Consider the following 25,796-nt stretch of genomic DNA (forward strand, 5'->3'; position numbering starts at 1 on the left):
TAATGTTTATTATCAACATTTATATTATTGGTAGCGATTCTACAGGCTGCTACTATTATTATAAAACTTTATGTGCAGTGAGATTTATGCAGCCGAGCCGCGTTTTTATATAATTTGGGCGACCTTTTGGATTAGACCCAAGAATTAGATTTTATATAATATACAGGATAAAGCATAATCAATAATAATACCTATTATTAAAGTTAAATGACTCACAGGGGAAATCATTCTTGTTATTTTATGTCACCTTGGATTTAAACCAATTTAAACATAATCGATCGATAACTTTTTGACAGCACTGAGTGACGTTTTCTTGCAGCGCCATCTTTGTTACGTCACACTAACTTGACGTTTCATTGTCATAATTTTTTGGCCGACTGTAGCCGTAGCCTAGGAAACGGGTGTAGCTACACAACAACTTTGATAAGTCATTCTTTAAAGTGTTACATAAAATCGGAACCTATTTATACTGTACTAATCGGATTACGAGACTTCTGCTTCTTGTAGTGATGAGGACACTTCGTGCGAAGTTCTTCTGAGTTTGACAGCTCCATATTATGGCTGGCAGGTGGGTTGGTTGATTTCTTTTAACACTGTGTAACCTGAAAACAGGTTCAAAAATACATTATTTAGCCTACGCGACGTCCAATCCGCTTGACAAGAGAACTATCGACGTGCTATATGCGTAGTGATTAGATTTTCGAGTTCCCTCCGGTTTTATACTGGGTGATTTGAAACGCATATCGTTATTATCAAGTTTTATCGTCGCAGGAGGGTTGGAGGGCCGCCGGTGGCTGGCACGGCACGCGGCCGCGTCCGTCGCTTTGTTAATGAAGTCATATTGTGGGAAAACTCTGCAATATCGGACTCAGCAGTTTAGTTTATTACCTGCTGAAAACACAACTCCACTACACAGCTAATGCACATTTGAAACTCAGTACATGTCACTGAAATGTAAAGCAGTAATATTGAAAGTAAAATGTGTATAGCATTAAATCTAACATCATATAAAAAACATTATGTACTAGGCAACAAGTCAGGATTGTTTATCAGTCACCTAACAACAAACAAGCAAAAACAATGACACAAAACATGAAGATAATATAGATAATTCACTGTTTAACTGTGGTAGTATTAGGGACACTATCAGTCAGCCATGCGTGGAGGACAATATGGCAGGTGACACCGCCCGAGCGTGACCCACACCTGCACCCTCCCCCTACACTTACGCTATAATCATTTTTCCCCAGTAATATTCCAAGCCTGCACCAAAAAACAGCTCAACACTAAACACCATAGATACAGCTTTGTTTGATCAATACTGGCCGCATCAGTAGTGAGACTGGCTGACAATGTGTTGTTGTCTGTGAAAAAGTTTCAGTTCCATGTTTAAAATTGAATTGTGTTCCAAAATGACGGAGATGGGATTTGAGAATGTGTTTTACCTTGAGAGTGAGTGTTGTATAGCTGTGTCTGTAGGGCAGTGGAGGTGGGTTGGCTCGGGAGAGGAGTGTTGCCGGGATACCCTCCTCTCTCCACGCTCGCTGCCACCCGGGCCGCTCAGGGCAGATCAATAACATCTCTTTCACCTTGGATTGTGTTATGCAATAATACTGCTGTAAATTTAAAATAGATCTTTTGTTGGTTTGTTCTTTTTTTAGTCAGATGGTGTGTTGTTTGATAACATAATAAATGTTATTTTGTTAGGGCTTCCATGGTTTTGTTAAAACCTAGCTTCCTAGCAACTTAAGAATGTTGTTTACCTATATTTTAATACTGATAGGTTCTTTTTATATGATTCTCTTATTTTAAGGATACTGTACCTTTACTACCTAATTTATTAATACTTATAGCAAAAAATAAAACACCCCTTATCAAAATAATCAAAATAAGTCATTCAAGCTTAAAATTGATTCCTATAAAAAATGCAATTAACTATATTCCTCCTTCAATATCCCTTGGTAACAGAATATCTTAACAGGAGGGAGTTGCCAGGTATCTGTTTAATTAGCAGATTTAGGTAGATAATTGTGATGGGTCCCTCAAAGAGATTACTTTCGAGAGGGGTCACTGGCTGCCTCTAATTGTTAGTATTATGTTTTTAATCCTCAGCTTTTGACTGAAAAATAATAATGTCTAAGTGCCTAACTATTCTATTCTATTTTATTCTCAGTGGGGGTAACAGTACCTGCACCTGGCTCTCTCGAATGGAACCTTTGTGCATATCCCCAAGGTCTAAACTGCCTTCCTAAGCTTGGACCATTTTCCCACCACGCTGGTCCACTGCGGGTTGGTGGGTTCACATATCTAGATGTGCTAAATCTAGATATGCAGGTTTCCTCACGGTGTTTTCCTTCACCGTAAGAGCGATGGTATACATTGTACTTAAATTCAGAAAAGAACTCATTGGTACATGTCAGCGCCGGGATTCGAACCCGCATCTCTGGCGTGAGAAGCGGGCGCTTACCCGACTGAGCTACCACCGCTCTAAGTGCCTAACAATTTATAATGTTTTTTGTTACAACATTTTTGGAGTAACATAGGCAGGTACATAGGGGGATAGTCTACTAATCTTATCATTATCTGTACAAATAAGCCCTTTGAACAGTTCAACTGGAATCATTTACACATATTTCAAAACACTTTCTACCCAATTAAATAAATGAGGTGTTAAAAATATTTCTATAATTCTAATAACTAAAGGAGATTCGTATTGGTACTCGTATCTAGCACAGAGTAGACACGTTTGATCTTTCAGTCACAGATTACTAAATAGTTTGTTGATTGATTAAGCGTAATTTTAATATTTCCATCTGACTGATGCAGGATTTATTGCCCTAATCTAATCAAGGTAATCCCTTGTCTAGTTATAAGACCTAATTCAGTATTGCTGATTTTGGGTGCTTCTTGAAACCTTCCAAAACAACCCTTAGCCCTCTAGTAACAATACCTAATTCTGTATTGCAGATTTTACATGCTTCTTAAACTAGAAACTTAAAAAACAACTTCTTCCCCTCTAGTAATAAGACATATTTCTGTATTGCAGACTTTGAGTGCGTGGGCGACGAAGTGCTGGTGGAGTCGTCGCCGCCCGCGTCGCCGGCGCACATGGCGGCGCGGCTCGCGCACACCGCACAGGTAATGTGTACCTTATTGTCTGAGGCATAAGGCTGTATTGCAGAGTGCTGGTGGAGTCGTCGCCGCCCGCGTCGCCGGCGCACATGGCGGCGCGGCTCGCGCACACCGCACAGGTAATGTGTACCTTATTGTCTGAGGCATAAGGCTGTATTGCAGAGTGCTGGTGGAGTCGTCGCCGCCCGCGTCGCCGGCGCACATGGCGGCGCGGCTCGCGCACACCGCACAGGTAATGTGTACCTTATTGTCTGAGGCATAAGGCTGTATTGCAGAGTGCTGGTGGAGTCGTCGCCGCCCGCGTCGCCGGCGCACATGGCGGCGCCGCTCGCGCACACCGCACAGGTAATGTGTACCTTATTGTCTGAGGCATAAGGCTGTATTGCAGAGAGTGCGTGTGACTCGCGCACGCCGCACAGGTAATATGTTCAATAAGTTGAATATAATAGAATAGTTTTATTTCTTTCTACAATTCAGTAACAGAGTAGTGACCAGAGCCTCACTTGTAACTTAAAGGAAACCTGTGCCAGTGACTCCAGTGAAGCTATTGTTAGAGATATAAGGGACTACCCGTGTGAATTAACTGTACACCTGGCCAATAAGAACCAAGGGTCACGCCGGGTACGCCAAAGCTAGTTAATATGACATATGTTTTTTGTCATTGTTACTCAGGTGAACAGTTAATTTGTACGTGTACATCAATACATGTTGATACTAAAGTCACAATTTTTTATTTTAGCGATGTTGAACTGTAACAAATAATATAAGGTTTTGACAGCTCTAAAATAAAAATTTGCGTCTACAGAATCGACATCATTGATAGAAGAAGTTCTTCATTCAAATGTCTTCGTGAGTGGTTTTGAAGGATGCAATTTTTTGATTGCTGCAAAGTGCATATTTAGTTTTTTTTAACGGAACAAAAATCTCTTTTTACACAAATATCTTCCGCGGCCGGGAATCGAACCCTGAACCTTCCCCACTGTAGTCAGTGAACCTACCTACCAACCGCTAACGAGCAATAGTAAAACAGCTGTCAGGCCCGCACATGGTAATTTAAAGTTCAGGGTCCAACGACCACTAACTCTTTACTGTTACATTTCCGCGTATCATAAATAAATAAATATATAGTTAACATGAGGGTGATAGCAGCTGTTGTCGAGAAAGAGATAGCAAACCATTTGAGCGTGACAATAACCGATTAATAACCAACGATCACAATAATTTTAATTTTCTGTCAAAACCGTAAATAAAAACTAGACTCGCCTTTTCGAATCGACTCTCCCGATAAATTACATTTAGGTGGTGTAGATACCTATTTAGTTAAACGTGGGGAAGTTTATTCTATTCTAATATAGAAGGAAGAGGTTCTATTACCTACATGCTTTCTCGAGTCCTACATTTCTACAAGCCTAGCTCCCGTGTAGCTTCCAACAGTTTTTAAGTCATCTGTAGACCCAATAATATTCACTATTCGTAGTTGCTACTATTCTGATGCAACCCAGTTCTCTCCTACCGCTGTAAAAACCAGAACATACCCAATCGTAAATGACATTTATACCTTTAACAAGAGACAAAAAAATCCGTCGCACTCGGTCTAGAAGCTGCGTGTTGTGAGAGAGAGCCACATAAAACTTTTGTCACTTGTCAAAGGGATCATGTCACTTGTCAAAGGGTGACGTGCGCATCTTGCGCCTCGTGCTACGCCTTCTGATAAGGTACTTATATTTATTTTTGTCACAGAGTGCGACGGGCAGCGCGTCTTCTCCCGGGGAGGCGGTCCGGGACGCCCAGCTCATCGTGATCCCGGAGATCAGCAACACCATACAGCTTCAGCATGCCATGCAACAGGTCTGGATATACTGGTCACTTATCATTAAGACTGGGTATTAACTGGCTGGCTTAATCCACAGTTCGTCAGTTGGATATAACCTAATAAGTACTGGTCACTTATTGTTATTAAGCCTGTTGGTCTTAACTGGCTGAATTTATCCACAGTTCTTCAGGTAACCTAACCAACGTTCAAAACCCTCGACATTCAACACTAAAAGTCGCATAACTTTTGAATTGCTATGCCGATTTTGATAAAATAAGGCTAAGAACACTCGGGGTAACATTACCAATCACCCTAAAAAAACAAAATGGAAATCGGTTCGGCCTTTGGGGAGCTACGCTACCACAGACAGATATACACACGAATACAAAGATCCACAGACACGTTAAACTTATAACACTCCTCATTTTCCGTTTGAGGTTAAAAACAGATACATTGGACCCACGGTCCACCGATGATTATTGACGGTGAGCTTCGTGCGTCATCTTTGTCACGCTATTTTATTCATTCACCCTACACTATCATGTTTTCTTTCACACAAACCAGCCACACAGAATTGACGATTTTTATCGATTAATTATCAAACCTCTGACCGGTTTATTTGATTCTATGGCTATATCTTTCCCCAGGTGTCGAGCACAGTGGTGGAAGTGAACGGGGACTCAGGGTCGGGACACTCTAGTCCGAGCAATGAGCAACACACGTACATAGCCGTCGCGAGTAAGTTGTTTGACATGTTTCACACTCGTGACACTGAGATACCGACAGAGTTTCTGTTTCTTGTCGAAGTTGAACTTACAAACTTTATCTTGCACTAGTTATTTTTAAAGCTAATTACCTACATTATTTTTATTATGTATTTTTTACTTAGTTTGCTTAGGTATCCCAGTTTCCGAAAGGCCACAAGTAGATACTTACAGAAAGGAATGTATACTTATTATTGATAACATAAGAAAGTAAATCATGTTAAGTATACCTAATGATTAATATTTAATAAGTATACTCGAGGTGCCCCTGAAGGCTCAGAAACATTCAATCGATGATGGTTAAATTTTAAAGGCCTCTCAGAATCTGAGAATGAGTGTTACTTGTATTTAGTAGGTATAGATATTGAAGAGTACACAGTGTATTAGATTATTTATTTGATTTTACACAGCTTGTTTTATAATTTGCACAGTTTTATTTTGTATTTTTTTATTATTTTGGCACAGTGCAAGGTTCTTGGGACCAATACGGGCCTGGAATGATGCCGGTCAAGGCAGAAATCCACAGTGATCATGAAAGTTAGTTGATTGTTCCCTACTTTTTAATTTATCATCATAATAATATGACTAACGTAAGCTGTATCATCTTTGACTAACTTTCATTATTAATCAATCGTCTGCACATGCTTTGGCGTTGTTATGTTGGTGTGGTATGCTTTGGTAATGGTTAATCGATATTATATGAATTTATCACTCATTGCATGGTCTATAAGTTATAATTCAAACCTGGATGGCTTAAGGCAGATGAATACCTACTTCACATAATAATATTAAAATCACCAACATATTCTTATGCTTTGAATGTTTTCACAAAAATGGTTTACAATACTTTTTCATGAGTTTGGATTAAACGGAGAAACAAACAGTGAAGGTAATAAAATAACGTATAAAGCATTTAACAAAAACAGATACCAAACAAGTGTTAAAACTCCATACCTACAAATAAATGTTTCCAAATGTTTTTTGTTACTTTTATACGGTTTCTGTTGCTCCAATACTTAATCTCAGCCAAAACATTTTCCTAAATACCTACTCGCAATAAAACGGCAAACACTTGGAAGGAATCCCTCCCTTTCACTTTTGATCTGAGCAAATCTGAAGCTGATTATCTCCACCTGTCTAACATGAAACTTTATTATTAAATACCTACCATATAACTGCACCTGTAAATTACACCTTAAATACATCAAATTAAAGTCCAAAAATGCTCAGCAAAAAATCTACAGGACACTCACAGCACGCCAAACAAAAATGACCTTAAATAGCAGAAAAGAAAGTCGCAAATAAAATTAGGGTAAACTATTATAATGTGCCTATTCTAATTGAAGGGGTAGTCAGTGCAGATTATTCACCTGAGTAGTCGTGAATAGGTGTGCATGTTGTGAAGGGGTGCATTATGAAATATAACAATGGGTTCACCTGTACTGGCTACCTTTGATGTGACACCGTCCACGCGCTTATCCGCTATTTCTCGATATTAAACGCTTTGTATTTTCCTTTTCGTTGGTAGGTTGTACTTATTTATGTTTGTTGTGATGTTTCCTAGTCTGGTTCAAGAGAGATTTATAAATGTGAGTGTGTTTGTAGTTGTGTGGAGAGGATTAGGAAACGGATGAAAAGATTTTGCGCTTGAAAAGAGTATTTTTTGTTTCATATAAGTAGGTAAATATAAAAAAAATTGTGTTAAAAAATATATAACTTTATAATATGAAAAAAAACTTAGTATTTTTTGTATGTTATCTATTAAATAAAAAATAAATCCAAATTCAAATCAAAATCGTATATCAAAGTACAGCAACAAAAAAAAAGTAATAAGATACCTGATTAAAAGCTCCAAACCCAATATCAATTACAATATTCATCCGATGAAACCTGGACAAAGGGGAAAGTTTGCAATTATATTGCCAACACAATAAGTAACAGGTGGGGTAGGAAGGTGAGATGAGACGTGAGACAGATGCTTGCGTCAGACAGAGATAGAAGAGTGAGGGAGGAGACAGGAATGTGGAAGCGGGACAGAGATTCTCCGAAGGCCACTGTTGAGTTGCCCGGGTGATTCCATCCGATATGGAGGTGCCCAGATACCGTTCCTACTACCCCTGTAAGTAGTTGCCTAGTAATGGCAATCTGATATGTTTAATCAGGGTTTTGGTTCAGTCCGTGCAATGGTTTTCATTTTCATCGTTCTCAGTCCGAGTGTGGTTTTTGGAACAGCTGGTTATGTTGTGTGTGTGGTTGGTTTCCTTTGTTTTGTGGTTTTAGTTGAGGGTTTAATTAGTTGCAAATAGATAGAAAATTTATAAATATTTTTATTTTAATGCAGTTATTTTATCATTAGGTACAAATTACACAATATTTTTCAACAATCACTTTTATCTTGTATCCAAAAAACATAAGTGTTTTTTTTAAGTTCTAAATATTCTAATCTTATTTGTACAAAAATAAATTTTAATTTTGAATTAATATTAGTTAAATTTTCTTATTTTTATAAAATTGGTAGTAGTGTGTGATTTAAAAAAAAACTTTGATTTATTTAATATTTATAAAAAAATATTCTCATTAAATAAAGATTTTAAGAGTGGGCTAAACAAGATAGCAAGCAAATCAAGAAATATCCGCATAGATTGCGTGAATGATAATACATAAATATGACTTGGAGTTCTTTGTGCGAAAAATGCTAGGAAGATGGTATTTAAAGAGTGTTATACTATACACAAATACACATACATGAGTGTTACCTACTCGTTAATGGGAATTCATCTTATTGGAAGCATTATTTTTTGTTTTAATGTTGACGGTTTTTGTTCTTAGCTTGTTTACGACACGACGTTCTTGTTTAGACGGTAGTAAAATTCACTTAAATATGATTAACTCTTTAACTACTTATAGTTTTCTTAATTATTAGTAATAATTTTCTTGTGGGAATTCAAGTGTTTCAGACTATTTATCCTTAAATTCGATTTTTATGCCGCAATAGTAAATCTACCTTACTGTATGTTTGTCTAGTAGTGATTGTCTTCTCGCGTTAAAATTCCTCATTGGATGTTTGGTTTGTTACTCTTGCCCGGGACCAATTTTCATTAAAATTTGGCATTTACTATACCTTGTTTCACGGGGAAAGACAGAACCTTTATTACATTAGATTTAGGCCCTGTTCCACAATGTCTGGTTAGTGGCTACTTGTGAGATAAAATACAAGCTGTCACTCTCTGTTATTATATTTTTGACAGTGACAGCATGTATTTTATCTCACAAGTAGCCACTAACCAGACATTGTGGAACAGGGCCTAAGGGTAGTTTATGTTTGTATCAGATGTCTTTCCCCGTGAAATGGAATATAAGCTGACACCTAGGGCTAACACGTGCTACTAAACCTATTTAATAAAATAACAGTAATAATCGTGGTGGCTTTGTACAGGCGAAGGCGGCAACAGCGTGAATTACCATGTACACTATGTGGAGCCGCAGGAATTGTACGGACAGGGGGAGGAGCCCACCATGTGAGTATTAAGCACCTTAATAAATACATTCACACACCAAATGGCCCCAAATTATACATTTAGTTTAAATTTTAACAAAATATTTGTGGTTTTTAGTTGGTAATATTCTAATGCGCTGTTAAATGCACTTTAAATATTGCAAATTTTATTTTTCCGTTAATGAGTAATTTGGTGCTATTATCACTGGAAAATTTTCATCTCTCGTGAATATAAATCCCACAATTTTGTGCGGAAGTAATGTTTGTTTGAGTCGTGGCTCTGCACCGCAATGAATTTGCCTGGTTATTTTTACAATGAAAATGCGATTTTGTTAAATCACAAGGGAGAATCTTTGCGGTGCAGTTCCACAGTAAACAAGAAGTCAATGTAACTCGCTAAGTCGCATATTATCTAAAATCTAACTATTTCCCTTAAAATTCAAAAGTCAACTAAAAATATTGTAATGAAACGCAAATATTTATTTGCCAAGTGTAAAATTAGAGGATGACCTTTTTTCTACCACCCAAAATTTCAATTTAAAAAACTAATTCTATCTCCCCCATCTCTAACCCAGGGAGACTCTCCGCACCTACCCCGTCTACGACGCGGAGGGCGTCCCACCGGCGGAGCCGTGGCGCGGGACGCCCTGCGCCGCCGCGCCCGCGCCGCGCATGCCGCCCGCCACCATACAGTGGCTGCACCAGCACTATGAGGTGGCTGATGGTGAGAGTGTAGTTTAGATGTTAATCATGTCACTAGGTTCCGCTTCCCACAGACAGCGTCACAGTCAACGCAACCCAAGCGTTTTTACCCGACTGCCGAAGGAGCAGGGTAATGTTAATTACAATTACATTCCGTATGCGACGTTCATCATGAATTGTCACGTTGCGTCGCGTGTACACGCGTCTCAAATAGAATTCCGTGTATTTTAATCACCGGCGTATTTAGAGTGACGACGCTATCCCTCCCAGCTCGTTGTCTTGTCACTTGTCTTAAAGCCACAATCTCGTGCGCTAGACGTCCTGTAACGTAACCAGTATGCGGCGTAGAAGTCCTACTTGCATATAGTCTCCTATACCCCCGCCATTATTATAATAACCTAAAACAAATAATATATTTCCAGGCGTGTCTCTACCCCGGTCCACTCTCTACTCGCACTACCTCCGCCACTGCTCGGCTCACCGGCTAGAGCCCGTGAACGCGGCGTCGTTCGGGAAGCTGATACGATCCGTGTTCGTGGGCCTGCGCACCCGCAGGTAACCATTACACTGTTGATGTCACGCCTATCTCCCAGAGGGGTAGGCAGAGACTATGAACCTACGTGCCGCGATCCTGACTTCTTTAATTTCCTCTACATTCGTAAGTCGGTTTTGGAAACTCTTAATCTGGCTTTTCTTGAGTATGTCCCCTATCCACACAACCTAGAGCTATTTTACACTTGTAAATAATAAAAAATTTGTTAGGAAGTGACGAATTCTGCTCTAAAAGTGACTAACTGCCGGTTTCTATATCTCTATCTATCCGTAACTGGTAGTTACTTTCATACGATTTTGACATAATCAAAAGTAACAATCTGTCAAAATCGTATGAAAGTAACTACCAGTTATGGATAGAGATAGAATGATAGAAACTGGCAGTAAAACAGTAAAAATCACAGTTCAGATGCAGTTTGAATGCAGTAATCACAACTGCAATGGAGCAGCCTAGTCCGTAAGCCGTACAATTTCTGTCGTGTGAATATGGCCCATCGCGTTTGGTTTGCAGTTCTATTGCACATGTTTCCAAATGTGCTCCTTAATCATCCTACCTCATTCTGCCCTTGCCACTTGTCTAAGGTCGTCCTTAACAATCCCCTTTTCCTCTCTCAGATTGGGTACCCGTGGTAACTCCAAGTACCACTACTACGGCATAAGGGCGAAACCCAACGCGCCCGACGCCATGCCGCCCGACGCGGACGAACGCAACGACGACGCGCCGCCCGCTGAGGTGAGGTTTTATCAGTGATCTACCTACATGTATCTAAATTTCTTACTACATGTAGAGTCAGTATAATTACATATTATGAGGTCAGATAATATAAATGAGCTACACATATAAATATAATAGTGCATTGCTGTCAGTCATCACGACCCATCACATTCCCGCTGCTGGGGCACGGGTCTCCTTCCAATGAATGAAGGGTTTTATTCTTAAAACACATTTTTCTGGTAGAACTAAGCAACGTTGTTGTCACCTCACCTATGTAAACTAACCATCATCACCCAATAATCATTCTCAGTTCGACATAAATCGAGAGAGCTCAAACTATTAGCTCCATTTTCGCCATAGTCGGTTAGATCGTAACCAGGGATTGGTTCATCAATTATTTTTATGATAATGATAATGATAATTTTATTTCCAAAAAAGTTGTTACAGATTTGTCACTTAAATCTCTAATTAAACCTAAACATAAATTATGATATTAAATCAGTGACAAGTAAATTAGCATCTGCCGCTAAACTAGGTATAACCTGTGTTTCAGCATGCAGCGCCCATTACCCGTTAGAAAAAATTATACATGGAAATAGGTACTTAGTCTAAAATTTATAAATAATAGAGTATGGATAGGTACTTCAGTAAAAAAGTAATCACATTAGGTATGATACAAAAGAAATACAATACAGATTAAGCTATTTTTGTTAGTAACTACATTGAGATTAAAGATATACTTACTAAGATAAACATTGGAGGTACAATGTATTGAAAATCACAATATGGAATTGATGACAGTTAGGTACACGAAAAATTAAGTACGGTGCATCTATTACTGCAACACAACTAGAAGATCCTCAGTATCATTATAAGTAAGGGAAAGTAACAATTTAGTGACTTCTTTTTTAAAAGAACAATGGTTTAGGTGATGTATGAATTTAATTTTGTTAACTTTATTATACATATAAATGGACCGAGAAAAGAAAAAAATCTGCGTATATAAGTAGTGCGGAAGCGCTCAGTCTTACATATATTGTGTTTGCGACGTCTATTTTTTATTGTAGGATTAAATATAACTGCATTATGCTGCTTCCTTAAGATACTAAGAAGAAAGAGTTGACGTACAGTTAATACCTCGCAAAAGTTATATAAGAGTGTTGTGGGATAAAGAAACGGACGAAATGTACATACCTTTAAGATAGCGCGCTGGGCAACTTCAGCTGTTTTTAGATACGACTTGGGTGCACCTCCCCAGGCTGATATGCAATAACTTATAATTGACTGGCAGAGAGCTAGGTATACTTGTTTTAAAGTGATAGGTTCAAGAATGTGTCGCAAGGTCTTAAACACATAAATCAGTTTCCTGATTCTGCCAGACAAAAGATCGATATGGGGTTTGAAGCTCAGGTTGCTATCTATGAGGACTCCTAAGTATTTAATCGTAGGTACACGTTGAAGTGGTAGACACATACAGTTCCTAAGGTTAGGTGTTGCACAATGATGAAAGTGTAAAGATAAGTCCTCCTTTGGTTGGCCAGAGCTGCGTATGGAAAAAGTTACATATTTTGTCTTGTCTACATTGAGCGATAGTAGATTCTGGCTCAACCAGTCCCTGACAATATTGCACCCATGTTGGGCAGCTTCAAAAGTCAGTTCCCAGGAGTCAGCAGCGAAAACTAAAGCAGTATCATCTGCATAGGAGATTGCTTTGCCTTGAGGTATATTCAGCTGTAAGAGGTCATTTATATACACTAGGAATAGAGTATGACCCAAAATACTACCCTGTGGGACTCCATAATGTACAGGCAGTGTTGAACTAGTATGTTCCCCAATGGAGACACATTGAAATCTATTTGATAAATAATCCCTAAAGAGATCAAGTTGGACGCCTCGCACTCCCAGCCTTTCCAACTTACGTAGAAGAAGTGGGACAGAAACCGTGTCAAAGGCTTTAGCAAGATCTAGAAAAATTTATACACATTTCTTACTTTTATCCAAATTTGTGGCGATAGAATTAGTTAGGTTCATAACAGCGTCTTCAGTAGATTTATTTCGGCGGAAGCCAAATTGGTTTGGGGACAGCAAATTGTTATTTTCAAGGAAGAGCACTAGCCTATTATTAATTATTTTTTCTAAGATTTTTGATAAGGAGGGTAGGATAGATATTGGCCTATAGTTACTGACACGATTTCTGTCGCCACTCTTGTGAATTGGGTGCACGTTAGAAATTTTAAGGGCAGTAGGGAAAATTCCCATTTGGAGACACTGATTGAAAATGAAGGTAAGCAGAGGAACAAGGTAGTCTTTATGATCCTTAAGGATTTTATTAGAGATTTTGTCTATTCCAGTAGCACACACAGATTTTAAATCTCTTATAATCTGTGTAGATTTTCCTCCAGGAGTGCAAAAAAAAAAAAAAATATTAATAATATATAGGTATATATATATAAAAGATAAAATATATATATTATAAGCTTCCACATTGAGTAGTGAGTAGTTAAAAGATGGAGACAAAAAACAACCAAACTCTCACAATATATTGATCTCTCAAAAAGGCACGGACATAAAGTCTGTGGAGTGATAATAAAATCTTTAAAAAAAAAAAAAAAAAAAAAATCTCTTATAATATGATCTACCTCAAGTTCGTCCGTTTCAGCCATAAAGAAGGATTTACTATTTAAAGGAATATGATTACAAGTGTCACTTTTATTATTTTGAGGGATACTTTGCGCAAGTGATTTCCCTACGTTAACAAAGTATTCATTAACTTTATTAACTTCTGTCTGAGGAGAAGAATCAGATGAGAGGAGTTCGTTGGAGTGTTTATAAATCTTAGATGTACTGGTAATGCTCTTGATCGCATGCCAGAGTTTCTTCGAGTCATTGCCAGCATTTGATATCTGTTCTTTATCAAATTTTCTTTTTAATCTTTTTATTAAACCGTTGCAAAAATTTCTATATCGCTTGTAAGTTATTTTAAGAATTTCATTATTAGGAAAGCGGTTTGATTTTTTATGTAAATTTTCTCTATGACGAATACAACGAAGTAAGCCTGGAGTTATCCAGGGCTTAATGATTCGTTGACGTCGTGGTAGCATTTTAGTTTCACTATTATTTTTTATAGCAGTAGAGATAGTATTTATCAAAAAAGTTAGTGAGATATTTGGATCTTTTTGTTTATAAATTATATTAGTATCTATGTTACATATTTCTTTCCGAATGCCCTCATAATTAATTTTAGTCTGCATAAAAGTTTTAGAATTATTCTCCATTTTAAGGCTCCAATATACTATTACACATTTATGATCTGTTAAAGTTGATTGAGGAACAAGAGTTATAGAGGGTTTTTTAGTTTTTAAGAGTACATGATCTAAGCATGTGCCGCTTAGATCGCGCGTAATAAATGTGTGCGCAGGAAGAAAGCCGTGATAAGCAGTGAGATTAAGGTATTTTTCGGAAGATGTATCAAGTTTTGATCGCTACATTTATATCTCCAGTAACCATGACATTTTTAACAGATGATAGCTTATGTAAGATATTATCTAGGGATTCATAAAAGCGATCTGTGTTTTTGTAAGATGGTGAGCGATATATGCAAACAATTGATGTATCATTATTGGGCAAGTTAATTACTAGACAGTTCCCATCATGGAAAACTGGCTCATATGCTGATACACTTAGGGTATCCTTAGTGTACACCACCACGCCATCATTTTGAAGATGATTTTGTTGGGTAGTAAACGATGTGTATCCCGGGAGGGTTGGTACAATTGGAGCTTTAGAAAGCCAGCATTCTGTGAGAACTAAAATATCACAATTAATTTTCAATCTACTCAAAAGAACCTCAAAACCAGAGAAATTTGCGTTTATGCTGCGTATGTTTTGGGCTATAATTGAAAGATAATCCGATGAGGGTGGAATATTGAGGTGGCAAGAGTCTACATCACAAGCTAGAGCCTTAGAAACTAAAATACTATCAACACTTTCAATAAGATTAATAATATTAGAGTCGGTCATTTTTATTTACGTTGCATTTAATATTCCAGATAGTTTACAAGAGTGATAGATCAAGGTATTTGTATGAGTTGTCTCCACAGTAGTCAGTTGTCATGGCAAGAGCATAAAAGCGATTTATGTTGCAATAAAGTACCAACAAAACATAATATCTTCCATTGTGTTCATTAAATAAGTTAAATTGTGCTATGCATTCTTTACAATATTGAAGTATACTGGACCCTACAGACACAAAGTACAAATAATAGTAAGATATACAATACAAAAATAGGATAGAGTAAGTTAAAGCTAGTCATTCTTTTTTACGTAATCCTTCAAGATCAGCTTCATTTGAAACGCGTAATAGGGGAGAATTTTCATCTCGTCTGAGATATACAGATCCATGAGAGGTCCAGCAGAAGGCGTAAGCATAGTTTTTCTGTAGCTCTCTTGCCAAGTAGAATAATTTTTGTGTTTTGAATGTCAATGATTCAGACAAGTAGACCGGTTTTTTTGGGCCCTGCATCTGGAGATGACCTGTATTGAGTTTTTCACCCTTTGGCTTATTTTTATTGAAAATCTTGGCAGCTCTCAGAATCTTTTCTTTCTTCAATACGGTACACAACTCCGTGACAATGGTTTGTGAGGAATCTTTCGTTTTAATCCTGTAAATGTCTTTTATTTCATGATCCTGAATTTCTACATTTAAAGTCTTCCCAAGAGTCTTCACAATGGTGCACAAGTCGTCCTTGGATTCACTAGATAATTTTGGGACGTTCCTTATCTCGATACTAGCTGATTTCGACTTGCGCTCCAAAAATTCAATCTTGTCTTCGAGCTGGATTATCTTAATTGCATCATATTTTTTATCTGCTTCTAGCTTAGTGATACGCGCCAGGAACTCGTCATACTTGTACGTCATAAGCTCAATGCTCTTTACAAGTTCAGTATTTTCTTCCTTCAGGTCCTTAATAGAGGCCTGGAGGTCCTGGAAGCGGTGGTCCTGTTCTTTAGAGAATGCAGTGAACATGTCCTTCATCATTGTAGCGATGTCACTGTCTTCCTCTCCCTCAAACTTCCTCTTCTTTCGGTCCATCGTTTTATTGTTACGAAGAGCAGATATATCCGACTCAGACTCGCAATGGCGAAGCGAGGCTGTAGAGACAGCTGCAGAGGTTGGTGGGGTATTCAAGTGAGATGAGGTTGGTGATCTATTGATAGGCATGTTTCTCCTTTTGAGATCACTGATAGTGCTATGAACAGTTTTTTAAGCAATACGGTACAGCTTCAACTAGTTGCTAAGTTCAACTTATGCAGGCGCTTTGATTGCAAGCGTCGTGCGGTAGGTGTGATAAAAATGTTTGTTGTTGGCTGTTGGTAAATTTACCAAACACTAGCCACAATAAAGTTCACTTTAAAAGCACTTATCACGCGCAAACTTACATTTAGTGCACTGATTTAGTTAATGTTACGCGTACTTTGTAAGTAGTTACGGTAATATTTAGGTATATAAAACTGATTAAAAGCAAGTTTTTAGAATTTAAATGAAGGAGCTAAACAAAACACGTCTACTTCGATTAGACTTCGCGCCGCGGATTATACGTCATTTCCATATTAAATTCTTGACATATGTATCAAAAGTCAGCCAATAATCCCTGGTTATGCACTATGGCGAAATTGTCACTATATTTACCAAACCAACTCTTATTTTTTTCACCTCTCCAACAGGAGCCGCAAGAGCGTCCGCCCACGGACGTGTCGGATCTGGGCGCGCGCGAGTGCCTGGGCGCCGCGCCCACGCCGCCGCCGCTCATCGTCACCACTCTACCGGAGGATATGCCGCCCGCCGCGCCCGCCGCCCTCACTAACCATCACAGGTTAGTGGAGTAGACTAGGGTTTAACAACGTGGTGAAACGATTGATTAGTTGCTGAATGGATGAGTGCGCCGGATGTCTGTAGGAAACAAGTGATACATCGACGAGGTTCCTTTCGTAATAAAGAAGCTATCGATACATCTGGACTATATAGTGACACGTCCAACGCTATTGGAAAGACAGCTTCTTCTACTGGAAAGACAGCTTCTACTGGAAAGACAGCTTCTTCTACTGGAAAGACAGCTTCTTCTACTGGAAAGATAGCTTCCTTTATTAGAAAGATAGCTTCTATTGAATAGCTACCTACATCTTGGCACAAGTCCGCCCGCCCACGGACGTATCTCTGGGCGCGCGCGAGTGCCTGGGCGCCGCGCCCACGCCGCCGCCGCTCGTCGTGACCACACTACCTGAGGACATGCCGCCCGCCGCGCCCTCAGCACTCACTAACCATCACAGGTTAGTACTAGATACTACCTAGATCTATTCGGTATACTATAGACTATATAGGAGGAGGCTTCGGGCACCTCAATACAAATATAGAAGCCATCAATATGGCTACACTGGACTATAAAGCGACAATTATCAACGCTAGTGGAAAGATAGCTTCTTCTACTGGAAAGATAGCTTTCTATAGTACAGACTAGGAGAAGGCTTCTTGCACCCCAATATCAATAAAGAAGAGATCGATACCGTTGGACTATTATAGAAACACGTATCCATTCTACTGGAAAGATAGCTTCTTCTACTAGAAAGATAGCTTCTTCTACTGGAATGATAGCTTCTACTGGAAAGATAGCTTCTACTGGAATGATAGCTTCTTCTACTGGAATGATAGCTTCTTATACTGGAAAGACAGCTTCTTCTACTGGGAAGATAGCTTCCTCTATTAGAAAGATAGCTTCTTCTACTGAATAGCTATCTACATCTTGGTCCAAGAGCGGCCGCCCACGGACGTGTCGGATCTGGGCGCGCGCGAGTGCCTGGGCGCCGCGCCCACGCCGCCGCCGCTCGTCGTCACCACTCTACCGGAGGACATGCCGCCCGCCGCGTCCTCAGCACTCACTAACCATCACAGGTTCGTACAAACTGTGTTAGAGTAGGGTTTGTTACCGTGATGAAAGGATTGGTCAGTCAGATTAACGGTGTAGCTATTTAGCTACACCGGATGTCTGTAAGAAACAGGCTAATATCAATAAAAAAGCTATCGGTACCCGCTGGACTATATAGCGACACGTATCCACGCTACTGTAAATACAGCTTCTTCTATTAGAAAGATAGCTTCTTCCACTGAATAGCTACCTACATCTTGGTCCAAGAGCGTCCGCCCACGGACATATCTCGGGGCGCGCGCGAGTGCCTGGGCGCCGCGCCCGCCGCCCTCACTAACCATCACAGGTTAGTGCAAGATACTACTTCTAGCTGTTCTAGGATCGAGCTATGGATTAGTGTCTATCGGTGACTTCCCAGGGTGCGCCAGACGTAGGTATATAAGAAACTGATGATACATGACTCGAGGAAGCTTCTTTTGTGCAACCCAATATCTAATCTTGGATTATGTAGCGATAGACACCTTCCAGGTTACTAGAAACTATAGCTACGAGTACATATGTATCTACTAGCGGGCGAGTGGACTTTTACATAAGTACCCTATTTATGAAAGGATATTTTATTTATTTATTTATTTATTCTTCATTGCACAATATACAAAAGTAATTATGTACAATTAGGTGGACTTAATGCTAAAAGCCTTATTTCTATATTCCTTCCATAGCATCCGTAGTCGAGCTAGCTTCAGTGATGGTAACTAATCACTTAGCTTATGTAACACATGGCACGGTCAACCATCAAGTGGTTCTTTTTTGGATGCTTCCGTGCTTCGGACGGCACGTTAAGCCGTGGGTCCCGGTTGCTGTTTCAGCAGCAGTCGTAAAGCCTAGTCAGAGGCCTTCGGGCAGCTTGAAAACATTTCCCACTTACCCGACAACTCTCTCAGCACAAGCTTGCTTGTGTTCACGTCCACCAACCCGCACTTGGCCAGCGTGGTGGACTAGGCCTAAAACCCTTCTTTCATTGGTCGTTATGATGATGATGATTCCTTCCATATCTACAATCTAAACCCACCCTTACCCCCCAGGACATACGGCGTGGAGTTCCTGGCCGCGGTGTCGGCACTGGACACGGGCGCGGCGGAGCGGGCGCGCCGCGCGTTTTGGAAGCGCCTGCCCGCGCCGCTCAGCAAGCCCACGCTCCACGCCCTGATGGCTCTGCCCGAGGTATGATCTTCTTCTTCTTCTTCAGGTGCCATCTACTATCGTAGGTCGGCTATCATTATGGCCACTTGGGCCCGGGAAGTCGCAGCTCGGAATAGCTCTATGGTGGACATATTGAACCATTCGGCGAGGTTCTGTAGCCAGTGCGTTCTTCTACGGCCAGGTCTTCTTTTGCCCTGTATTTTCCCTTGCAATATGAGTTGCAGGAGGGCATAGGTATGATAATAATAATAATATGTGGGGACATCTCACACACGGCCATCCGACTTCAAGCTAGGCAGAACCTGCGATACGGGTATCGGACAGCTGATATATCTACACAATAGGTATGTGGATTGATGTTTATATATATATACATGTATATTATAGCAAGCCCACAATCCACGCTCTGCTGGCTCTACCCGAGGTATGTGGATTGATGTTTATGGCTGACTAGCTGATCCCGCGAGCTTCGCTTCGCCTCAAAAAGTTTCCCCTGTGAAAAGTATTTAATTTTATCTTGCAGTTCCCGGGAAATCGTAAGGCTTGCGAGTAAAACTATATCTAATATAATAATTTGTTGTCCCACAGGTGATACAATGGCTGCACAAGGCAGACTTGGCTCTACACCAGAGGGCAGTAGAGCTGTTGTTACCTGATGTGTTAAGACCCATCCCAGCGCCGCAAACACAGGTACGATGCCTAACCTAAATACCTATTTATATGTATGGTACGTCAACTAAGTTATAAAATAAAACATCACGTGTGTACAAATATTCAACAACATCCCGAGTGAACTTAAGCCATTGAATAAGTCATTATTTAAGAAAAAATTGTACAATTGGTTGTGTGAGAAAAATTTCTATGACATAAGTGATTTTTTCAGTAGGGACCAGTAATTTATAATTTTAATATCATATTTCAATTTATTTATTTACCATTTGACACTTATATTGACATATTTATGTAAATTAAATGACACAATTTATAATTTTTTTTGTATGTAAATAATAACTTATGTCTAATTGGTTTTAATTGTAAATATTTGAGTAAATTGTATTATATTAGTGTAATGTAAAATTTGCATGCAAAAGTTACTTTGCAAAACATGTGAAACCAAGCTTGTGTAACATCTTTATAACCATGTTTTTTCGCAAATAAAGATTTATCTTATCTTATCTTATCTCACGAGAAATGAAATACTTACAAGCAAAAATGTTTGATTTCGTAATTAATCTATTTATTTTGGCTGTAGTTTATTTGTTTAATAGTGTTTTGATTAAAAAGACACTGTTTACCTTTTGTGCCAAATAAGAATGAATACAGTATACATATATACACCGATAGGGGCCGTTCTACTTTAGTTCTAAAGTTCTGACGATTAACCCCTTTATAAGCTTAGGTACTGTACGCTTTTTGCAACATCCTGTAAATCGTTCTCGAAGAAGATAAAAACGCGACGATACAATCACCGCCAATCGCAATATCTTAGTTTGATACATATTAGGAATGTATGTAGAGATTTTTTAAATCCATTAATTGAACTTTATTTAACAAAAAACAAATAAATACCTACGTTTATGGATTATTAAAATATTTTTTTTTTTACAGGCGATCCGAAACTTCGCGAAAAGCGTAGAATCGGCGTTAGCAGCCGGGTCGGCTGGTGCCCCGCCCGCCGCCGCTAAGGTAATACTAATATTATTATTAATACTAACGCTAAAGTTTGTGAGTATGCGTGTATGCGTGTGTGTCAAAACGACTCACCCGATTTTAATGACAATTGGTATGGAGTTGGCTGACACCCTGGATTAACACATATGCTACATTTTAACCCGGAATTCCTACGGGAAAACTTTTTAAGGCGAAGCGAAGCTCGCGGGAACAGCTAGTTATTTATAAATACGTAGTTATTAATTTTTTCTTCCAATAGTTTCAACCGTGTTCTGTCTGTGAATTGCATGTAAACTGCACTGAATACTAAATGAATATAACTATCTGTGTGTTGTTTTATTATTTTATTAGCGTATAAGTACCTAAATTGTTTTTCTGTGTATGTGGTGTATTTGTGTAGCTCAAAATGAATGTATTTTCTTTCTTTCTAATTAAAGGCGCAAGCGAAGGCGGCGGCGGCGCTGTCGGCCGCGCTGCGCCGCTACACGTCGCTCAACCACCTGGCGCAGGCGGCGCGCGCCGTGCTCACCAACCACACGCAGATACACCAGGTACGGACAGACAGATACACCGTTTCATGAGAGACTGTTGGGTGAAAGAATCGTGAAAATCGAAGCAGATTTGAGGGAGTTGTGTGCCCGGAAAGAATGGGCTGCTATGTGTGAGTGAAAGAATTGAGAAAATCGAAGCATTTTTGAGGAAGTTACGTAGCCATTAGATTTTGTCATCAACCACACGCAGATACACCAGGTACAGACAGACAGATACACCGTTTCATGACGGCCAGTTGGGTGAAAGAATGGTGAAAATCGAAGCATTTTTGAGCCGCGCTGCGTCGCTACACGTCGCTCAACCACCTGGCGCAGGCGGCGCGCGCCGTGCTCACCAACCACACGCAGATACAACAGGTACGGACAGACAGATACACCGTTTCATGACAGACTGTTGGGTGAAAGAATCGCGAAAATCGAAGCATATTTGAGGAAGTTGTGTGGCCGGAAAGAAAGGGATGGTGTGTGTGGGTGAAATAATTGATAAAGTCGTAGCATTTTTGAGGAAGTTATGTAGCCATTAGATTGTCATCAACCACACGCAGATACACCAGGTACAGACAGACAGATACACCGTTTCATGACAGACAGCTGGGTGAAAGAATCGCGAAAATCGAAGCAGATTTGAGGAAGTTGTGAGGCCGGAAAGAAAGGGCTGCTATGTGTGGGTGAAAAATCGAAGCATTTTTTAAACGAAGTTACGTAGCCATTAGATTATCATCAACCTCACGCAGATACACCAGGTATAGACAGACAGATACACCGTTTAATGACAGACAATTGGGTGAAAGAATCGCGAAAATCGAAGCAAATTTGAGAGGGCTGCCATGTGTCGCTGAAAGAATTGAGAAAATCGAAGCATTTTTTAAACGAAGTTACGTAACCATTAGATTATTATCAAGCACCCACAGATACAACAAATATAGACAGACAGATACACCGTTTAATGACAGACAGTTGCGTGAATGAATCGCGAAATCGAAGCATATTTGAGGTAGTTATGTAGTATAAGGAAAGCTCTATAGAGTGTAGAGTATTGTTATTATCAGTTAATAATCCTCCATATCTAGACAAAAACATCGCCCAAGGAGCGTCACAACCGGCCTTCCTAATTCAGAGACTATCGACTACCTATCTCTTGATAATCTTAACAACTTTCCTCAAGAAACCTTCTGAAATGCTCATTTCTTTTGAACCTAGTCCTAAATTCCCCAGTGGGTATCATGAGGTATCAAACTTTGTCCCTGTATGTAACCTTCCTGTAATGTCTTTAAAAACATAATAACTAATGTGTTGTCTATCTGCACCCAGATGCTAGCCGACCTAAACCGAGTGGACTTCAAGGTGGTTCGCGAGCAAGCCGCCTGGGCTTGTTCCTGCACGTCGCCCGCCACCGCCTACCGACTGGAGGCCGACTTTAAGGTACTGTTGTTGTCTGTCTGTATGGAAGGAGCTGTTTGTAGGCTTTGTAGGAGGTGTAAATAAGGAGCGACGAATTAATATACTGAGGTAATATCTTATCTCCGACCGGCGTATTCTGGGTAGTAAGCGAGTTCCCTACGCTGACCGATTAATCCATTCACCAGATTTATGTTAATTATTTTATTTATTGGAGAACAAAGAGAGGCAAACACATAATAAGATTTCTATGAATTAAGTAATATTATCTAGGTGAATTTACCTCCTAGAACATTCTAACTAAGAAATCTATTACAAACATTTAGAGAAAATTCCGTCAAAGAACTGTCCTATAAATGTGTTTGGCATTTCAAACTACATTACTGTAAAGTTTTATCTAAATCCATTTACAATTTCTGAATGAAAGTGTCAGAAACAACCTCACATATATATACTTACACCACATACTCATAATATTTCTAATTTACAAACATTCTAACACAATATTTCCCCACCCACAGGCAACGCTAGGCCGCGGGGCAACCCTGGAACAATGGGCGGTGTGGCTCGAAAACTGTGTTCGCACAGCCCTGGCGCCGCATTCAGGCCGGGCCGACTATAGCTCTCGAGCGAGGCGTTTGTTGCTGGACTGGTCCTTCTACTCGTCGCTCGTCATACGCGAGCTCACGCTGAGGTGACTACTATACATACTGCATCACTAACTATACATACTGCATCACTAACTATACATACTGCATCACTAACTATACATACTGCATCACCAACTATACATAGATACACTAGAACAGACTATAGCTCGCGCGCGCGGCGTTTGTTGCTGGACTGGTCCTTCTACTCGTCGCTCGTCATACGCGAGCTCACGCTGAGGTGACTAATATACATACTGCATCACTAACTATACATACTGCATCACTAACTATACATAGATACACTAGAACAGACTATAGCTCGCGCGCGCGGCGTTTGTTGCTGGACTGGTCCTTCTACTCGTCGCTCGTCATACGCGAGCTCACGCTGAGGTGATAGATAGATAGATAGATAAAGCGTTTATTTGATCCACTTTCTTACATACACAACAAATCACAATTACAGATATACACATTTGTACTTATAACTAGGTAAATAGTAGCTATGATAAAGACAGGTTTGTACTTGGCAGGTTGTGTGTTGAAGCGGACCAAAAGGGTGAAGTAACTCAGCGTGGATGTTTACTCCAGGAGCAAACCGCTGATTTTCAGTTACCTCCCATTTAATTGTTCCAAGGGTGCCGAATTACATAAATTGTGAGCAAAAAAAACTACTTAAAATATATTGTTTTGAAGAAAAATTACCTATTTTAGTTTGATAATGTTGTAAAGGTGTGCAGCTAACCAGCAAGAGACACAGGGTCGTACTCAGTGGATGACAGAGCACCCACCATAGTATTAATATTGCATGAATGTATTTATTGTTAGACGATCTGCGCCGGATGTAACAAAAATATAGAAAATATGTAATGAATAAATAGTTATTGTAGATAACTAAATTTGTTATCAAGTCTTTTGCTTAATAAGAAGAAACAATTTTATTTTATTTTTAAAATTATTTTTATTTTTTAAGAGCCTTATAGGTGGTGGAATATTATTCCAGCATTTTGTTGCTTGATAACGGAAACTTCCTTCAAACGCGGCGCTAACATGTTTAGGGACAGACAAAATTGGGCGGAAAGATCTAGTACCATACCTGTCATGAAAAGGGGAGAAACAAAGTTTAGAAAACAAGTATTCAGGTTTTTGAAACTTTAACACGTCGAAAACTAGGCTACAAGTATGCAGGTACCTTCGGGCCTCCATGTTTAGCATGGATGCTTTATTTAGAAAAGGAGTAATGTGTCCTCGAGGTGGTACGTCAAAACAGAAACGACAGCAGGCGTTTTGCACCCGCTGTATTAGACGCCGAGTTCGCTCAAGAAGACAAGGGCCGTAAACAGTATCTCCATAATTCAGCCTAGAGAGGATTAGAGTCTCACACAGCGTAATGCGTACTTTTTCTGTTAGTAAGGAGCGGATTTTATATAGAACTTTAAGACGGAAAAAACAGTTTTTGACAATATTCTGAATGTGATTTTCAAATTTTAAACCACTATCAAGGAGCAAACCCAGACACTTTGCCTCGTGAACGCGTTCAATACTCTGGCCTTTCATGTTTATAGTTAAAGCATTAGTATTAATAATGTTTCTGACCTGCATAGTGGAGCCCAAAACCATATATTTCGATTTAGATGGGTTCAGCACCAACGCATTATCTTTAGACCAGTTATCTATGTTATCAAGATCACCATTGATTCCCTCCAGTACTTTTTGCAAATTATCCGGTGCGACTGATGCATAGAGTTGAACATCATCAGCGTAACAGTGGTACTTACAATATTTAATTTCAGCGGTTAGATCCGTGCTATAAATTATAAACAAAAGGGGACCAAGGATTGAGCCTTGCGGTACCCCACGACTAACGGGTAAAGGATTTGATGTGATGCTAGTGCCATTATTCAGCATTAGTTTGACAGACTGGGTTCTATTCGACAGATAACTGTTGAACCAATCAATGGCATGACCACTTATACCATAGTAAGTTAATTTAGCTAGAAGCAGATCAATATCCAGGCAATCAAACGCACGTGAGAAGTCCAGCAACGATAGAATCGTCGCATTACCTATGTCCTGTTCAGCCAGAATATTATCTGTAACATCAAGCAATGCAGTAATTGTACCACGATTCTTGCGGAATCCAGACTGTAAGGATGGAAGTATATTGTTTTCCTCAATAAATTTTATAAGTTGGGTGTAGACGGCTTTCTCTACTAGTTTTGATAAAAAAGG

At 39.5% G+C, this 25,796-nt stretch overlaps 1 protein-coding gene across 5 annotated transcripts in view; it reads left to right on the plus strand.

Annotated features, from left to right (window-relative positions):
* Positions 1 to 334: 334 nt before the first annotated feature.
* The window catches only part of LOC105389812 (transcription factor RFX3), a 35,905-nt gene continuing 10,443 nt past the window's right edge, over positions 335 to 25,796 (plus strand). Inside the window, exons 1-16 of one of the 5 annotated variants that reach the window (XM_048629059.1) lie at positions 335 to 568; positions 3,047 to 3,138; positions 4,873 to 4,980; positions 5,593 to 5,683; positions 6,175 to 6,246; positions 9,146 to 9,227; positions 9,781 to 9,929; positions 10,330 to 10,462; positions 11,075 to 11,192; positions 16,899 to 17,047; positions 19,180 to 19,318; positions 19,886 to 19,987; positions 20,906 to 20,983; positions 21,406 to 21,519; positions 22,831 to 22,941; positions 23,439 to 23,611. In XM_048629059.1, the coding sequence (XP_048485016.1) occupies positions 3,109 to 3,138; positions 4,873 to 4,980; positions 5,593 to 5,683; positions 6,175 to 6,246; positions 9,146 to 9,227; positions 9,781 to 9,929; positions 10,330 to 10,462; positions 11,075 to 11,192; positions 16,899 to 17,047; positions 19,180 to 19,318; positions 19,886 to 19,987; positions 20,906 to 20,983; positions 21,406 to 21,519; positions 22,831 to 22,941; positions 23,439 to 23,611 (1,649 nt within the window). In that variant the 5' untranslated portion in view covers positions 335 to 568; positions 3,047 to 3,108. The other 4 variants (XM_048629057.1, XM_048629058.1, XM_048629060.1 and 1 more) reach the window with 4 other exon arrangements.

The sequence above is a fragment of the Plutella xylostella genome, chromosome 22 (assembly GCF_932276165.1).
Source record: "Plutella xylostella chromosome 22, ilPluXylo3.1, whole genome shotgun sequence".
Lineage (NCBI taxonomy): Eukaryota > Metazoa > Arthropoda > Insecta > Lepidoptera > Plutellidae > Plutella > Plutella xylostella.